Source organism: Perca flavescens, chromosome 7, assembly GCF_004354835.1.
Source record: "Perca flavescens isolate YP-PL-M2 chromosome 7, PFLA_1.0, whole genome shotgun sequence".
NCBI lineage: Eukaryota > Metazoa > Chordata > Actinopteri > Perciformes > Percidae > Perca > Perca flavescens.
This window is the reverse complement of record NC_041337.1, coordinates 17,813,034-17,829,893: the sequence shown is the minus strand read 5'-3', so window position 1 is coordinate 17,829,893 and position 16,860 is coordinate 17,813,034. Positions and strand designations below refer to the sequence as shown.

Below are 16,860 nucleotides of genomic sequence, written 5' to 3'. Positions count from 1 at the left end.
TACTGGAAAAGACCAGCGATGTTGGCGGCAAGGTTTGTGTCGTGCAGTGTTAGATTATGTAGCAGTGACATCTGATGAAGTGCCATTATACAGCTAATGCGCACTGTTGTCTTCTGCACCCATGTGCCACATGATAGTACGCGTACACAGCGGCACAGACAGTGTCACAACCACACCATGCACGTTGCGCACACAACGGCATCTGCAGCCCACGTGTTAGCGAGTGAGTTGTGGAGAAGACGTAGAGGCGCATTGCATGTACAGTTTGTCGGTGAATAAATGCTAGAACTCACCCAAGCCAAGTTAACCAGCCCGTTTCCAGCACTATTTTGGCCACGTCTGCCATTGCAAGAAATGTCGCCTCATTTGTGACGCCTCACAAAAGATAACCGCGCACACGCTCACGTTACAAGCCAAAAACTCAGTTTTCCCTACACAACAACACAGTGTTTCTAAAAGAGTTCACCCTAGCCATAGTTTCCCAAAAGCTCAGTTTACAGTGACCTAAAACACCGTTTGACTGCGTGTGGACGAAAGGCCAACGCACTCGTTTGCGCTACCCGTGTACATGTGGACTAAGCCTAAGAAAGCAGGGGGGGAAAGGTTTGGTACCACAGGAGTAGTCAAGTCTGACCACAGTGACGTCAATGTTGGACTATCAAGTCCCACAGTGAGGAAGGCCGTTCTGTTCTCGCAATAATCTTCACTGAAGCTCATTGACAGGCAAGTTTTAATCTAAGATAGAGTCATGGTAAAGGCATAACTTGAAACCATTTTGAAATAAAATGGCACCTCTCTGGTCACTTTAGCATTTTACTCAGAAAGCCTCCAAAAATAAAGAAGTTACACAGTAATAATGAGCTGGGTCAATGGCTATGCCCAGGGCATAGCTGCCTGTAATTTAATGAGGCAGCAGAAATACTAGGAAACAACTTGTTTATGCAGAGTAAATGTTGTGGGGTGTGTACCCCAGCAGGAACTCTCCAACTCCTACAAAGTACACAACCTGTGCAATGCCAAAGAGTGGGGCAATAACAAGGGCCCGGCAACTGGCCCCCTTCAGGAACGCTGCGGGACCCTCCTTTCTCAGGATCTTTCTGCAATGGAAGAGTGAGCACAGCGTTAGCATGCAAACTCTGGTGAGGGCAAGGCATAATGTTTGATGACTGTATGACTAATTTACCTGACACAGTCCACCACTCCATTGTAGGTTTCCTCATTAGCTCCTTTTTTCAGTGATTGTAGCCTCGTCTTCACCACTGCACAAGACATACAAAGCTTATCATAGTTGAATTTATTGAAACTGTGAAACCACTTAAAATGTTCGGTGACCAATTATCTGCATAGACTGAGTCACTCACCGTCACAAGGGCTGACAGTCACAGCAGCAATGGATCCAGCCAGGCAGCCAGACATGAAGGACCAATAAAAGGGCACAGATTGGTCTTCAGATGAACGCTGGCCAAGCTGGTGCAGATGTGCAAAAAGAGGGAAATACACAACGGAGAACGGGATGTCCCTGAAAAGGCAACAAAACAAAGCATGTTAACCACATAAAGAGACTGTTGAATAAAGATGGAAAACCAGTTAAGCAAGAGCAGGCATGGAATCCCATTTTACCTCATCAATGTGGCCCCGAGTCCTCTGTACAGTCCTGTGACTCCTTTGGTCCTCAGCAGCTCTCTGGTGATCTGTGTGGCTGACACTCGCATGACTTGAGGTGCAGGGTTGGTGTTGTAGGAACGGCTAAGAACTGCACTGGTACCCCCCATCTTCAGAGTTGTTACTACACTGGGCACCATCCTCTGCTGGGCCACTGGCAGACAAAGGAAACATATTCTAACAGTTTTTCACCAAGCGGTTAACAAGAACATCCTAAAGCATTATTGGTGAGCTGTTAATCTATTCTGCGGAGTTCCTTATAATTACCTAGCCTGCCAGCATCCTGCAACTGGATCTTAAGCATCTCCATGGGTGTGGTGATAATGACCTGGCACATTCCTGCACAGCATCCTGCCAACATCTCCTTGATTACTGTCAACCTGCCACTGAAGACAAAGATGTGGTTAAACAAATAAATAATTCCATTGCAGTACAGGAGGCTGTCTTATTCAATGCTAATACTCACCCATCTTTGCTCAACTGGTGGCGGAAGAAATCATTAGCAGCTAGTTTGATGGCCTTCTCTGGAGTTACTAGGGTGAGATTTACTGCAGCACCTGCAATAACAAGCATTGGCACACTTAATTCTAATGAAACATTGGGAATACAGCAAGATGTCGGTAAAAGAAATGAATTCCACATCACAGAAGTCAATCAGATAAAGCAGCAATGGTTTATGTGAGGCATAAAATGTCCATTGCTTCTGTGAAGTCAGTTATGTGGTCACGGTTTTACAAGATGAACCACTGATTCACCAATTTACATATAATTTGATCAAAGCACTGAGACATGACAGCATGGAAAAAAAAATTAAAGAAACTTGACATAAGAAAAATATCCTTTGAGAATCTGATTAAATTGGTAGTTTGGTTTAGGCCAAAGTATATCACAGATCTCAAAAACATTGATAGGATATCCTTGATATTCTCTTTATGGAGACTATTCAGGCACATCTTTTAAAAAATTCATTTATTTTTATTAATCAAATAATCGATGCATCAAATCGTGGACATGGACGATGCTGCAACGATAATCGGCAGGCTCATAATCGATTATTTCGGTTTACAATTTAATGTAGGCCTAACAACATTTCTGTTTACATATTCGGTTATGTTTTGCACATTCAGGAAGTGCTATGTGCTCAGTGCTGTAGTTTTATGTATCCAATTTATTTAGTATTAGAGCACTTTTGAAGCTTGAAAAGCTATGAATTAAATATCCTGCATGGCTTTAATAGAAAAATGTATTTGGCGCATCGTGATATTGAATTGAAGACATAATTGTAATCGAAAGATCAGTGAAGATTCACACCTCTACTAGTCTTACCTCTGTACATGCCAAAGTAGCCTTCAGATTTAACTGTCTTTATTAAGCAATCCATCCTAAAAGGAGGAAAAAAACAAACAAGAAATGGATTAGTTATGCAAACTATAGGAAACACTTCTTGTTTATGCATAATATAATTAAGTGAATATAATACAACACAACCAGCGCTTGGAAATGAAAATGTGTCATGGGAAGAGCCTTTATACAAGGAGATGGTTATATACAGTGGTGCTCATAAGTTTATGAACCCATGCTCAAGTTGACTAAAAAGAGGAATACAAAAATAAAATCATATGTTAAATTCCCATATAGGCAGGCAGATTTTTATTTTTAAAGGCTAGTTATTTCATGGATCCAGGATACTATGCATCCTGATAAAGTTCCCTTGGCCTTTGGAATTAAAATATCATCACATACCCTTCACCATACCTAGAGATTGGCATGGGGTACTTTCCATAAAAATCATCTCTCAATGCAAATCAAACCAGCTATTAGGCTAACTGAAATAAAACTATGCCAATCTCTAGGTGGTGAAGGGTATGTGATGATGTGGGGCTATTTTAATTCCAAAGGCCAAGGGAACTTTATCAGGATGCATAGTATCCTGGATCCATGAAATAACTGGCCTTTAAAAATAAAAATCTGCCTGCCTCTATGGGAATTTAACATAGGGGTGTGTCTACTTATGTCCCCTGTATTTTAAGGAAGAACCCTTATTTACAATACATTATTCATTCACAAAGAAAATTGGTGTCCTTAAAGGCTGGATTTTTCCAAATTTTTTTTAAATTTAAAAAAGGTATTAAGATCAATATCCAAATATGATTTTTTGTATTTATCTTTTTAAGTCAACTTTAGCATGGGTTCATAAATGTATGAACACTACCGTATGTTGATTATGAATGTATTCACAAAAAAGGGATTACTAAATAAATGAGAATCTTTTGGGTCCATAAGCCTTTGCTGAGCTCAGTTTGTCAAGCTTAACGGGAAATCTACACAGAGCAAAACCTTCCTGTAAAGGTATCACTGAAAGGGAATGATGAATCGACTGGCAAAAAACTTGCACGGTAAGAAAGGACTATTAACAGTATGCATGTGCATTTCATTAAGTTTACAATTTCAAATCAATAGAAAGGGCAGGGTTTGACTCCTACATGTTCTTGTAGAGTTGCTGCCCGCTGCGCTGGTTCTGCAAGCGGGTCTTTGCCAGGTCAATTGGGAACACACAGGTAACCCCGACCATGCCTGCAATCCCTCCATTAATCAGTTTGGCTGGGAGGCTGTTGAAGACAAGTTGAAACAGACATGAGCATAACAATCATTTCCTTTCTCACAAAATTTCAACGAGTGGCGCAAAGGTGTGTCACAGTCAAGTAAAGTTGCATAATATGCTAAAACTGAACTGAAGCAGTACAAGGATTGGTTGGCTAAACCACAAGCTTAAGGACATTAAGTGTTTTAAGTGTGTGTGTGTGTGTGTGTGTGTGTGTGTGTGTGTGTGTGTGTGTGTGTGTGTGTGTGTGTGTGTGTGCGCATTTGTATGTGAGGCATTAGCATTGCAACAGAACTGGGAATAGAGTGACTGCCTCTGGGAATCTGCTCATCCAAAAATAACTTGTCGACAGAGTAAGTCAAACATACACACATATGCAGGAAACATTACCCATCCTAAGATTTCTATTATGGCAAACTATAACTGTTCACTATATTAAATTAATTGAATTAAATAACCAAAACATGCTTTATTCCTATTTTGCTCTACATGCTGTATCTTGCTCTATTTGCTGTATTATGTTCCATGGTTCCTGTATCCTGATTGGACAGAGCTGGTTCATACCTAATCTGCTGTTGCTGTGCCATGGTTCTTTGTTGTTTTGAGTGCAAAAGTTGGTCAGCACAAAAGGAGGCCGCAGAGGGAGAGCAGGCTGGGAGTCCCCGAGAGACACTGAGCAAGGCAAGAGTAGAAAGAAGCTCAGGGTAATATATAGAGAGACGCAAGTCCAGCCCTCCAGATCCAGGGATAAATTTGACATTACTCTCCACCCACTGCACCACCAGCCAAGAAATAGGCCAGGGTCAGTAGTCATCACCAGACCAAAGTCAAACCACCACAAGCCAAGTAGCTTTTATGGATAAACATGCTTAATGTGTGAGGGAATAAGTTCCAGTTGCAAAACTCTAATTCATTCATTATTTATCTACCATCAAATAAAATTTGTAGCAGTCAAATGGTTTGCGTTAAGAGTCTGACATGTTAGTTATATATATGTTTCCCACTGTTTTGTAACTGAAAAAGTATAAAAAAAAAAAAAAAAAAAAAAAAAAAGTCTGACAAAAAGAGTCTGACATGTTAGATGATGTGCAAAAAGTTCTAACATACAATGTCTGCTTAATTTCATACAGATTCATAACTAAAAACTAGAAATAATAGAAATGTAGAATAGGAAGCATTTGTCATTTGACCGAATACAATTAAATTTAGAGCACTACTCCTGATCAGTGCAATAAAAGACAGGAAAATATTACTAGACAAAAAACTCAAGCAAACCAACATCCACAGCTAACATACATACAACATGACAAATAAATCCAATCTAAGTTTGCACTAGAATACAAGTTATTAGCCTATGGTGAAAATTAAAAAGACTAGAAGACTTAATGGTATGACCATATATTGAGTGCTAGCATCAATTTCGCCAATTGAAAACTGGTGTACCTATAACAAGGTAACACCCATATGGTAACAGCTAGTAGCAAAGCCTAGCTGGAACTTCTATTCAGGACACAGGACTCCACGGGACACAGAATATGTCCCAACATTTTACACGGATAAGTCTACACTAAACCAAAAGTTGCGCATTTTGCACACCTGCCCTGCTACTTTAATTGGCCAACGTTACATCTGGGCTACAGTAGCATATAGGCCTACTGATTAGGATAACTGGAAAGCTTAAAGATGTCAATGTATTCGAATGAAACATAATTACGGTATGTCTCGGTAATAGCACGCATGACCCACCTTAAAATGGAAGATTAGGTGCTGCTTTAGAAGTTCTTCTGTATGTCCCTCCGCACCGCTGCAGGGCTGACCGAATGAACGGAAAAAGCAAGGAAGCGCGTGAAGCAGCCAGGGGCGTTTCAGACCTGACGTCTTGGCCAATGAAAAGAGTGTAGTATTTGTAAAGTGGGATGGGCCAACTCGTCTCAGGAACCTTCATATCACATCATGATGCAACTTTTCCTGAAAGTTTCTCACAGTGTTGGCAGACACAGCTTTAACTGATTAGGCCACATTAATTAATGACTCATCACGGTCATAATTAGTGTAAGAGTTACACCTGTGGCTTTTTTGTGAGAAATTTGCATAGGGCTTTTTCACAGCAGACTTTTGACTTAACGATGGCTCAATTCCATCAAGTGTCCCAGTAAGCTGTTTCAGGGAGTCAGCATGCACAATACCAGGGCCTCTCCTAAGTGGAATGCAGCCATCATTAATGGTGTTTAATAGAACTGTGCTTTTCCTACTATGACATGTCAACATGTGAAAAAAGGCCTATTGGCAACTTTGTGCAAACAAGTACAACAAGTATTCCCAGTAGAGTGAAACCCTCCAGAAACCCTGGTAAATTTACTTAAATGAACAAATTCTCCTCCCAAACTGAACATCATATTAGACTTTCTTTAATGGGCAATTCTTAGACTACGGGCACTTTCATGTCCTTTGATCATATTTTAGGAAAAACATTTAATTTTGAAAAATTCACACTTTCATAGTTAACTTTACAATGAAAGTACTTTAGGAACTTTTTACTGGTAGTCTACGATGATTTTTTCACCTTTTTAAACATCATTATAGATGCAAATATTGCTGTTTTGTGCTTGTCCCACACCCAGACTTCTGATCTTCAATAATGAAAAATAAGTGTAAAAAAATGATTTATCTATTTTTTTTTTATATGACTGAATAAAGTATCAGTAAAATAATCAAAACATAATTGTGGTATTTAAGGTCAGACAACTATTAATGTGATTTTATATACAAAATGTAGTTGTCCCACAGTATTGCCGTAATTTCCACCACAACGCTGTAATGTCCCTTTAAAATGTTTTTATGAAAGATTGTTTGGGTTGTTTCTATGGAGATGAACAATGACATCACAGCACATGTCTGACATGGAGGAAATTTTGAATTTCTTCACCCACTTGGAGAAAAAAACTCAAGGTAAATATTGCTTGACATGAAAATATTTTTATTGTATGTCATTTCCAAACATAGCGTAACATCAATTGAGTTTGTAAATAAATAGATTTTTTAATATAAATAGATGTATTTTGCATGCATGCAATGCTAGCTACCAATTCATAGCTAATCTGTAATACTAGCTTGGACTTTTTTACAAAATATTGTAGGATTGTCATTTCCACCACCGTCATTTCCAACACATTACCTTCTTGGGTGGAAATGACAAACGTGTGGTGGAAATGACATTTATGCTTACAAGGTGCAATTTATAGATTGTGTGGCTACATATGTATATTTTATTTATTGAAATGTACAATGCTAATGTATTTATTCAAATGTATATTTGTTGATATGCCTTTTCATCTATTTTTAAGATGCCGCGGAAGTCAACGGCAGAAAGGTCTCAGTCCTATAGGGACAGACTAAAAGAGGACCCTGTCAAATATGAAGAGCGATTGAAGAGAGACAGGGAGAGATACATGAGGAAAAAAGAAAGAGGGGTTGTAAAGCCAATTGCAGATTTGTCAAAGCGAGAACAACGCAAAAGAAGGAGACAATAGAGAACCAATCAAAGAAATTATCGGGAGAAAATGAACAAAGCTCTTAAGGTACAGGCCTACCTTTCTACCACTACACCACCAAACTCTCCAGATTCTGTGCAGCTAGAACATGATGTTGATCCACCTTCCACACCACCCTCACCAACCTCACCATCACCCTCTGCTCAACGTTTAAGTCAAAAACAAAGGGGAAGGAAAAAGGTTCTAAGAAACCGTTCAAAAGTTTATGCAGCATTGCATGAAAGCCATGTTAAGCTTGGGAAGGCTCTGCAGAAGGCAGAGAGGTACCGTAAACGGTATGACCGATTAATGAAGAAAGTGAAGCAGGCTGACTCCCCAAACTCCAAGTCAAAAAAGCAGATGGCAACACCACCACACACTCTAAGAAGAACTTTTTCCATAATGCTCTTCTTGCCTAGCTGAGAGACAGATATGAAAATCTGTCCCCCGAGAGAGAAAAACAACTTATTTCGAAGATAATGGCAGGAAAGATCCTCAAGATGTATCGCTTACTGAAAATGGCTAGAACAGAATTTGGCTTCACCTTTGGCCTACACCTGGAAGGATGTAAAGTTCTTATGCTCAATCAGCTCTTCTTTTCGCCACGATCCCTCAGCAATATGGGCACATCTAACCCACGTGCTAACTTACTTGAGAGAACAACATCCCACTGCCACCACACTTCATGTGGTCAGTGATGGACCAACGACGCAATACCGCTCAAAAAAAAACTTTTCCCTCCTCACCAATGTTCCTTACCAAATGGGTTGGAAAAGGGTGACCTGGAATTTCTTAGAGGCTGGCCACGGCAAAGGCCCAGCTGATGGGATTGGAGCGGCGGTGAAGAGAAGAGCGGATGATCTTATTGCAAGAGGGAAGGACATTCCAGATGCACGAGTACTGCTTGAGGAGCTTAAGCAGCAAAAGTCTGCCACAGAGCTGTTCTATATTGAGCCAGATGCCGTTGAGGCAATGGATGTTCACGTTCCATCTGAATTACAGACAATTCGTGGCACGATGAAAATTCATCAGGTATGGTCTCGCTGTTGTTTCTTTATACATTTTATGGTCTTGCTGTTGTTTCTTAACACAAGTTATGATTAATTGAATGCTCTGACAGACTTTTTTTAATCTCCTTGCAGATCACCTCTCATTCTCCAAGCCAGATGTCATGGAGGATTCTTAGTTGTTTTTGCTCTGCACCCAACGATTGCAACTGTTTCACACCAGAAACGGTCAGGTTTCAGCCATGGGATGAAGCTACCCCCACAACCAGTACACTTCCTGTCACATCCCAAGATGGAGGTCTGCAACCAATTTTGGACTTGCATGATGGTCTTATCGGTCAGTGGTGTGCAGTGGTGTATGATGGAGATGTGTACCCAGGTATTATTCAGAATGTTGAGTTATACAGTGGTGCTCAAGTGAAAACAATGACCGGTATTGGGATCAATCGCTTTTATTGGCCACTGAGAGATGATGTCATCTGGTACCAACCGATGGATATAATAGGCCTCATCCCTGAGCCCGTACCAGTGACAAAACGGCACAAGGAGATTAAGACGGAAGTTTGGAAAGAAATCTGCAAGATTTGGCCTTGAATCACATTGCCACCCTCTCTCTCTCTCTCTCTCTCACACACACTACCTCACTTTCATGCACATTATCTCTCACACACATACCGTCTGGTCACCATAATTGCCCTCTGGTCAAACCTACATGCTTACTTCTCTCTCAATCTCTCTCTCTCTCTCTCATGCACGCACAGCCCTTGATGCTTTACAGTTCATGTTATATAATAATTGATATATAGTTTAAGGTGTCTTTTAAATGTTTTCTTCAGAACAGTGTTCATCTAAGAGACTGATTAGAATTTTACAACACCAAACTCACTCACACACAGCGTGTGCATGCTCTAGATGCTTTATAGTTCATGTTACAATGCATTGACATGACTAAAGTTTAGGTGTTTTAAGTATTCCAAAATTCAAAACAGTGTTCATCTAACCAATTGGAATGTTACAATTTTACAATTTGCATTTATGCGGAACTTAAATTTTTTCATGTGATGTGGTTAAAGTTGTTTACAGTAAGACTAACCGTTCATCTGGTTATGGAACCAAACAGACTAATGACTAATGATTTGTTAAATGGAATTGTCTGCTTCAGAACGTTTCAAATAAATGTCTTCTGGTTTTCTACATGGACGTCCATTCATTGTCATTTCTACAACACCCAGTCATTTCCACCACCTCAACTTTTTTTTTCAAATATTTACAAAATTCTAATCACTCATTAAAAACTTCTGCATAGTTTATGGGATAATGTTCCACTTAATGTAATAACACAAGTAGTCATTTTTCTGAAACTTATCCAACCAACCCAATATTATATTTCAGGTGGTGGTGGATGTAAACTTTGTTTGGGCCTCATTACAATTAATTTACTTAATCCACAAATCTATGATAACTGCAATATAGGTATAAAATGGTAAAACTGTTAAAGTGATCTTACACTGTTAAGCAATTATGTATATCATAATATTTTTAAATAATCAAATATTTACATGTGATGGAAATGACATTTGTTCAGTGCAGATCGGAAAATGTAATAAAACACCAATTTGTCTTATAATGTAAGTGCGCTCTGTTATGGATCATCAAACTAGACTAGTTATATTAAACTGTTTTGATTTGAACACTTTCTTCCCCTCAAGTTCACAAGGCCAAAAAGTGCCTGTAGTTGAAGAAACACCCTAATATGGAAATACACGTATTGTGCACTCATCTGTTGCTTGTATATTCATTGTCCTAGATTAATTTACACAATTTTCCTAATAAAGTTAAATACATGTTCAACATAGTGTTTTATAGCAATAGCCTACATTGCCAAACGAACTAGAGAAAACAACATGAGGAGCTGAGATGCACAACAGTGACAGAAGAAAGTCCTGCAGCAGAAAGTCCTGCTGTCGCATTAGCGTGCATGTGCATTTGGTTAGCAGGTTCCCACAGAGGGCGGCGTCTGGTTCTTCACATCGCCAAGGGTCACGGTGCACCGGTCATTAGGGATCCGGCTGTCGCGAACACAGTGATGTGTGCGCGTGTCGCAGCGCCTGCAGCTGCAGCGGTTGGCCGCAGGATAAAACAGCTGAGGGCTGACATCCTGAGGGCAGCCTGGCACATGGGCGGCTCGGTACACCAAGGACAGAGGAACACAGCTGCGCTGGATCAGGAAACTCCTCCCGAGCCGTCCCCTCAAATTGGTGTCCTAAAAAGGGGGAAAAAAAAAAAAAAAAGGACTGGTTACACAAGTTGGGGTGTGTGTCAATAAATGTGTTACAATATATTATCACACCTTTACCCATATTACTTGCACAACGTATCTAGACCCAACAAAAAAAAAAAATTTCATTTTGATCCACATAGCCTAGTGAACTTAGCCTACAGCATATCAAAAATCAGGGATTCAGTACGTTGCAGTATGTTAGATCAAATGTTTTTAATCATGTGCATCACATCAACCTCACTATTTTGCATCTTGAACAAAATGTTCAGATGAAGAGCCACGAACAGTGTGAGTGTGTGTATTTACATGTGTGTAACAGTAGCCGCTGCAGATGGTAGTGTTGATGGCCACACACTGGCCACAGTCTTGCCTCTCAATCCATATGGTGTGATTCTTCAGCATGCAGGCACACACCGCTCCATGCATCAATGCACACAGCAGCATGCATTTCACCACTAACGAACCCATGCTGAAAGTGTAGACAGTGAGACAGTCACGCTGAAAACTACAGAAAACAATAGATGCACTCAGAATAATATTGCAACTGTGGCGAGTGGGACTGTTTTTAGTGTGGAGCGCCTTTTTGGCCCGCTCAACACCCAGACCCAAGGAAGACACTGGCAACGCCTCCCGGGGAATTTCACCCCGAGCATAGGATTTGACTAGTTAAATAGCTAAATCCCCAAAATACATAAAGCACACAGGTTCGATTTATGTACGAAGCCAGAGACGTAGTTCTGTTAAAACAATGATTGTATTAATTACTAAAACATCAAATATAAAATACTATTTAAAATACCAAACCTACTAAATATGGGAAGTAAGTGCTGAGGCCTTACCGGGGGAGGGACAGGGTCAAAGGATGTGGGGTCTCAGGGAAGGATCACCCCAATCACACGTGAACACAAACACTATGGTGAAAAACTTAAAATAAACCAAATGGGGGAAAACTCTGCACACGGGAGGGAGACACCACCACCGGGGACACCGACACCACCACCTTCGGCACTCAGCAACTGTGGGAGAAGTACATCCAATTATTGGGAGGGGGAAAATTAATCAATAAACCAGAAATAAATGAAAAACAACTTCAATCTCAGGCAGCAAAGGTGTCTTAATGGCTGCCTAGAGCCTAACAACCAAATAAACCATAAAGGTTTCAACAAATAAAGTATTTATCAGAACTTAAGAGAAATAGAAATTAACCAAAAATCACTTAAATCATAATTTAACAAATAAACCCATAAACCCCAATCTCCATACACATTAGTAAGCACAGGCAAGCCAAAGAAAGGCTAAACTATCGTCCGTGTCACGATCACTCAAATACTGCCTTGTCCGACACTTTGGGCAACAGATCCTGGCGCTGAAAGGCGCGTAGAGGCATTCAAAGCCTGGCGTGAGCTCGTGTGGTTACAACCCGTTGACAGTGGTTGAAACAAAAATCAGTTGAGACAAAACAGCAGCGTGGCAGGGAACGGAGGGGCTAGTGCAGATACCAGCGTAAGCGAAGCAATTTTACAACCCTGGCGTGCACAAACAAACCAAATTCAGTGACTGTTTATGATTAAAGAAAATGCACGCGATGCCACTGATATACATACATACATACATGTCAGGAAGCTTCGCACCAATACACCGACAGTGTCGATAGTACAGCTACACACAACCTACAATACAACGGCCGATTACTTAAACATTCATTAAAATATTCAAAGAGGAGAAAGATTTGTCCAACCTACCAGCAGCAACACTCAACCCGGTTCCGTTAAAAGGAAAGATCGGGTTTGTAACAGGGAGACACTACAAAAGACAATGCACGCTGTAATGCCCATCCCAACACAACCGAGGACTTTAGGTAACACACAAATAAAAACACTGCATCACCTGTTGCACAACCGTGACTGCACCGCGAACGCGAAAGGACCCAGAGGGAAAATGTGCTTCCAGCAACAAAGAGTAAAGAGTGTCAAGAGGTCAAACCCCCTGCCTATATAGCATGCAGTTACTTCCTGATTGGTCCAGAGAGAGTGAGTGTGATTGAAACCACCTGCGACCAATCAACCTGCTACACAACAATAATATATTTTTAAAGTTCAAGCAAACCTAAATTGAAGAAAGAAAACACACCTTGACATTATGTCGTTCATGCAATTAGGCCTACAGAGATGCCCAATGACGACAATATGCATTTAAGTGTAAAGGATTTGATTGCAGATTAAATTATTTCAGTTCCAATCCAATCTAATAATCCAATAAATCTGTGCTCTCTTTTTCAAATGAGATGATCTTTATGTGTCTGGATTCTTCCTCTCGTTGTGTCCACTCAGTTCCCCAATTCTGCCCTGTTCCTCTCCTTTGTGAATATCTGAAAAGATCAAGGGTGTCCATCCTCTTTTATGGAAACCCTGATCCACCCCGCTTGCCCCATTAGACTTTAGTCTACAACATCATTCCAGAAATCACATGTCATCTACAATGTTTAGATTTAAGAGTGGTCTCAAAACACAGGAGTAGAGAGAGTATGTGGGTGTGTTCAGTGTGTGTGCATGAATGTACAGTGTTTATTTTCGCAGGTCATATTGAAGAATATGGGCTCAACCATTTGGCATGCAGGCGAATGGGGGCGGGGGGGTCATGTTAATGTCAGGTTCTGCCAGACAATATCTGTAAAAACAGCAACAAAATACAACACCAGCCCCGGCCCTTAAACGTGTGCGGCTGGTCAAACCTGATCCATGTGGTTGATTCCACATGATTTAGATCATGGGAAGTCTGCCTACTATACACGTGTTTTGATTTCATTTGTAGGTTATGAGGTGCGCCAAAATTACTGAAAGTGATTCCCCTTTTAAAAGTGACACCTTCAAGACAAATGAGTGTAAGCAAATTGGGGAAATGTACATAAGACACTTATTTAGTAGCATGAATGGCTATTTGTGCCACTTAATGATAAGTTGAACAAATAATCAACTGAGAAATCAGTAATAAAAATATGATCAACTGTGAAAATAAAAAAACAGATACATCTGTCAATATCTACATAATAAAAATATTAATAAATAAACAAGGAAATTGGTTTAAAAAGAGTTATCAAATTTAGACACATTTTGAAAAAAAATTTCTGTTTTCCCTTTCCGCTAATGCTGGGTCAGCACTCACCTGTTTCTGTCTCCTAAGTGAAAAGGTGATGCCCTCCTTTTTTAAGCCATTAATGCTCCCATTATTCTGTATTATATCTGTTTCTAATGTGGGTGGCCATGTGCCCTCACATCTGTCCCTCCCAAAGTAGTCAATAAACATGTTTACTAAACACAATTGAGGATAAAGGGTCCATAATTCTTTAAAGAGCTCCTGGTGCAGTAGTAGTCCTGCCAATTAGGGATATGTAACCCATAACTCTTAACAATGCTCCTCAAACTTAAGAGTTCTGAGTTTGATTGTTTTAGTAGTAGTAGGAGTAGTTCTACTAGTACTTAATGTATTTTACCTGCTGCAGCTGTTTCCTTGTGTTGAATCCTTGTCATCACTCAATGGAAACTAAATGTATCTGTGCTGAATCTTGTTCTAATAATTGTATCATCATGTATGAAATGAAATTGCAAACTTTATGATCCTCAATACAAACAAAGGGTTACTCCCACCAGCAAAATTGCTCCTGCTCTCATATATATATATATAATTTACATGGTCAACATAAATACAAATCAGGCTTCTTTAAGACAATTGATGTGAATCTATTCTGAAATACATTAAATACAGTGACAGGTTAATTAGTATATACACACAAACACCATATAATCTGATTAGTTTGAGGTTTTAATTCTGTGGCTTTCTGTTTCAGAGCATACTGTACGGGTAACTCTACACGCTCCGATAAGGCCCTGGAACTGGATCAGACAGAAACATGACCCATTTTTGTTTTATAGGGACCATGCCAACAGGTCAACAGGTCACAATATCAACAGGTCACAATACCACCAAGTCACGTTTCATACAGTTCATGAATCTTCATTTAACAGTTTTCTTTGATTTGTCTTATTACAACATCTAAGTGCACAATTAAATAAAAATATATTAATTTTGGGACCATCCCAACTAAATTTAAAACCAATTATCAAAGGCTATTTTAAGCAAGAAACTAAAAAAGGAATATTGAATAACAATTACCATACATTTACCTGAATTACCCAGTCAAGTTGATAAGCACTGTCAGCTATTTATATGAAAGTGCAAACGTAGGCTACAGCTAAATAAAAAAAGGTGGCACATAGTGGCTTCTGTGATTTGTAGTCGGCAGAGCAGTCTTACCCTTAATAAGGGTAAAAAAAAAAAATCAGACAAATGGCTATGTGGTTGTTAAGTATTGTATTGGTTGTCTTGTATTGTTTATATCATTGTGAAGTTCTTCACTAGTCAAATTTAATGTAGATCGGGTTAATCTGCTAGGAGAAGTATAGTGCCTGTAAATGGCCAAAAATACTAAATTCAAAATGGCCGACTTCCTGTTGGGTTATTGGCATAGCCCCAAGATACTTTTTTAAGTTTGGAGGTCATAGACAGCTGAGCAATGGAGCAAGTGGAGCAAATGCATCAAATTAATCCCTATTTTTCATTTATAGGGGAAGCAAAGTTATAGGCACCTTTTGTCTTTTTAAAAGTAAACTTATCACACAGTCCCCGCAATCAGGTGATTATATTTAAGCAGCCTTTATCAGTGATCATGTTGCTATTTTACTGATTCAAAAATCATACATTTTTGGACCACCCTTTGAGTTGGTTCAGTTAAAAGTGTTCTCATTTGGCTGATGCTGGGTCAACACTCACATGTTTCTGTCTCTACCTGAGTGAAAAGGTGATGCCCTCCTTTTTTTAATCCATTAATGCTCCCATTATTCCTATCTGTTCTTAATGTAAGTGGCCACGTGCCCGCAGATATTTCTCTCACAAAATAGTCAATGAACATGTTTACCGAACACAATTGGGGATAAAGGGTCCATAATTCTTTAAAGAGCTCCTGGTGCAGTAGTAGTCCTGCCAATTAGGGATATGTAACCCATAATTCTTAGCGATACTCCAACTGAGTTGTGAGTTTGACTGTTTTATTAGTAGTAGTAGTATTAGTTGTACTAATGCATTTCACCTGCTGCAGCTGTGTCCTTGTGTTGAATCCCCACCGTCACTTGATGGTTAAATTAATATTATCTGTGCTAAATGTTATTCTAATGTTATTCATAAGCATGTCTGAAATTAAATTGCACACTTCATGATCCTCCATGCAAAGGGTTCCTCCCACCATCAGAATTTAAAACACAGGCATTGAACCTGCTCCCAGATTGATATATTAATATATAAACTAAAACTAGACAGAAGGTGCTGATGCTGGATGCAGGTTTGTTTATATCAGTACTGTTTGAAAATATTGGAATATTCTCTGACTTTATCTAAAAGTCAAACTCTTTTACAATCTATATGAATATACAGTATTTACAATTTATGTGGTCAACAAAATTACAGATTAGGCTTCTTTAATAAAAATGTAAATCTATAATGAAGCTCAGCGCAAATGATGTCATTAACACAATCACTACTCATTCTTAAATCAAATCAGCTGTTCAAGAAGTGACGCTGTCAGTTAAACCAATCAGACTTGGCCACGAGATTCAAGGGCCAATCACAGCCTTACAACTCTGCTTTAAATCTGTTCCCTCCTTGTGCTGTCAGCTGTCGTTTCAGGCAAAGCGCTCGACCCTCCTCCTCTCCTGCCGCCTCCGGTCC

General features: G+C 39.6%; 3 protein-coding genes across 5 annotated transcripts; 1 reads left to right on the top strand and 2 right to left on the bottom strand.

Annotated features, from left to right (window-relative positions):
* Positions 1–854: 854 nt before the first annotated feature.
* Positions 855–6,230, bottom strand: slc25a55b (solute carrier family 25 member 55b). 2 transcript variants are annotated; one of them, XM_028582301.1, is made up of 10 exons: positions 6,011–6,228; positions 4,829–4,936; positions 4,146–4,271; positions 2,989–3,044; positions 2,129–2,219; positions 1,930–2,048; positions 1,621–1,816; positions 1,362–1,519; positions 1,184–1,259; positions 855–1,097 (listed from the first exon to the last, which is right to left on the bottom strand). In XM_028582301.1, exons 2-10 carry the CDS (start codon positions 4,849–4,851, stop codon positions 938–940), a joined length of 1,005 nt encoding a protein of 334 aa, XP_028438102.1. In that variant the 5' UTR covers positions 4,852–4,936; positions 6,011–6,228; the 3' UTR covers positions 855–937. The 2 variants fall into 2 exon arrangements, with proteins under 2 accessions (XP_028438102.1, XP_028438103.1); XM_028582302.1 differs by lacking the exon at positions 4,829–4,936 and having other exon boundaries at positions 6,011–6,230.
* A 911-nt stretch (positions 6,231–7,141) lies between these two features.
* On the top strand, positions 7,142–9,995 carry LOC114558355 (uncharacterized). Its single transcript, XM_028582307.1, has 3 exons — positions 7,142–7,213; positions 7,609–8,826; positions 8,937–9,995. Exons 2-3 carry the CDS (start codon positions 8,557–8,559, stop codon positions 9,393–9,395), a joined length of 729 nt encoding a protein of 242 aa, XP_028438108.1. The 5' UTR covers positions 7,142–7,213; positions 7,609–8,556; the 3' UTR covers positions 9,396–9,995.
* On the bottom strand, positions 9,238–13,047 carry LOC114558367 (follitropin subunit beta). Of its 2 annotated transcripts, XM_028582323.1 has the most exons (4): positions 12,970–13,047; positions 11,922–12,098; positions 11,389–11,551; positions 10,648–11,064 (listed from the first exon to the last, which is right to left on the bottom strand). In XM_028582323.1, the coding sequence occupies exons 3-4, from the start codon at positions 11,548–11,550 to the stop codon at positions 10,792–10,794; spliced, it is 435 nt and encodes a 144-aa protein (XP_028438124.1). In that variant the 5' UTR covers position 11,551; positions 11,922–12,098; positions 12,970–13,047; the 3' UTR covers positions 10,648–10,791. The 2 variants fall into 2 exon arrangements, with proteins under 2 accessions (XP_028438123.1, XP_028438124.1); XM_028582322.1 differs by lacking the exon at positions 11,922–12,098 and having other exon boundaries at positions 9,238–11,064; positions 12,970–13,040.
* Positions 13,048–16,860: the final 3,813 nt, after the last annotated feature.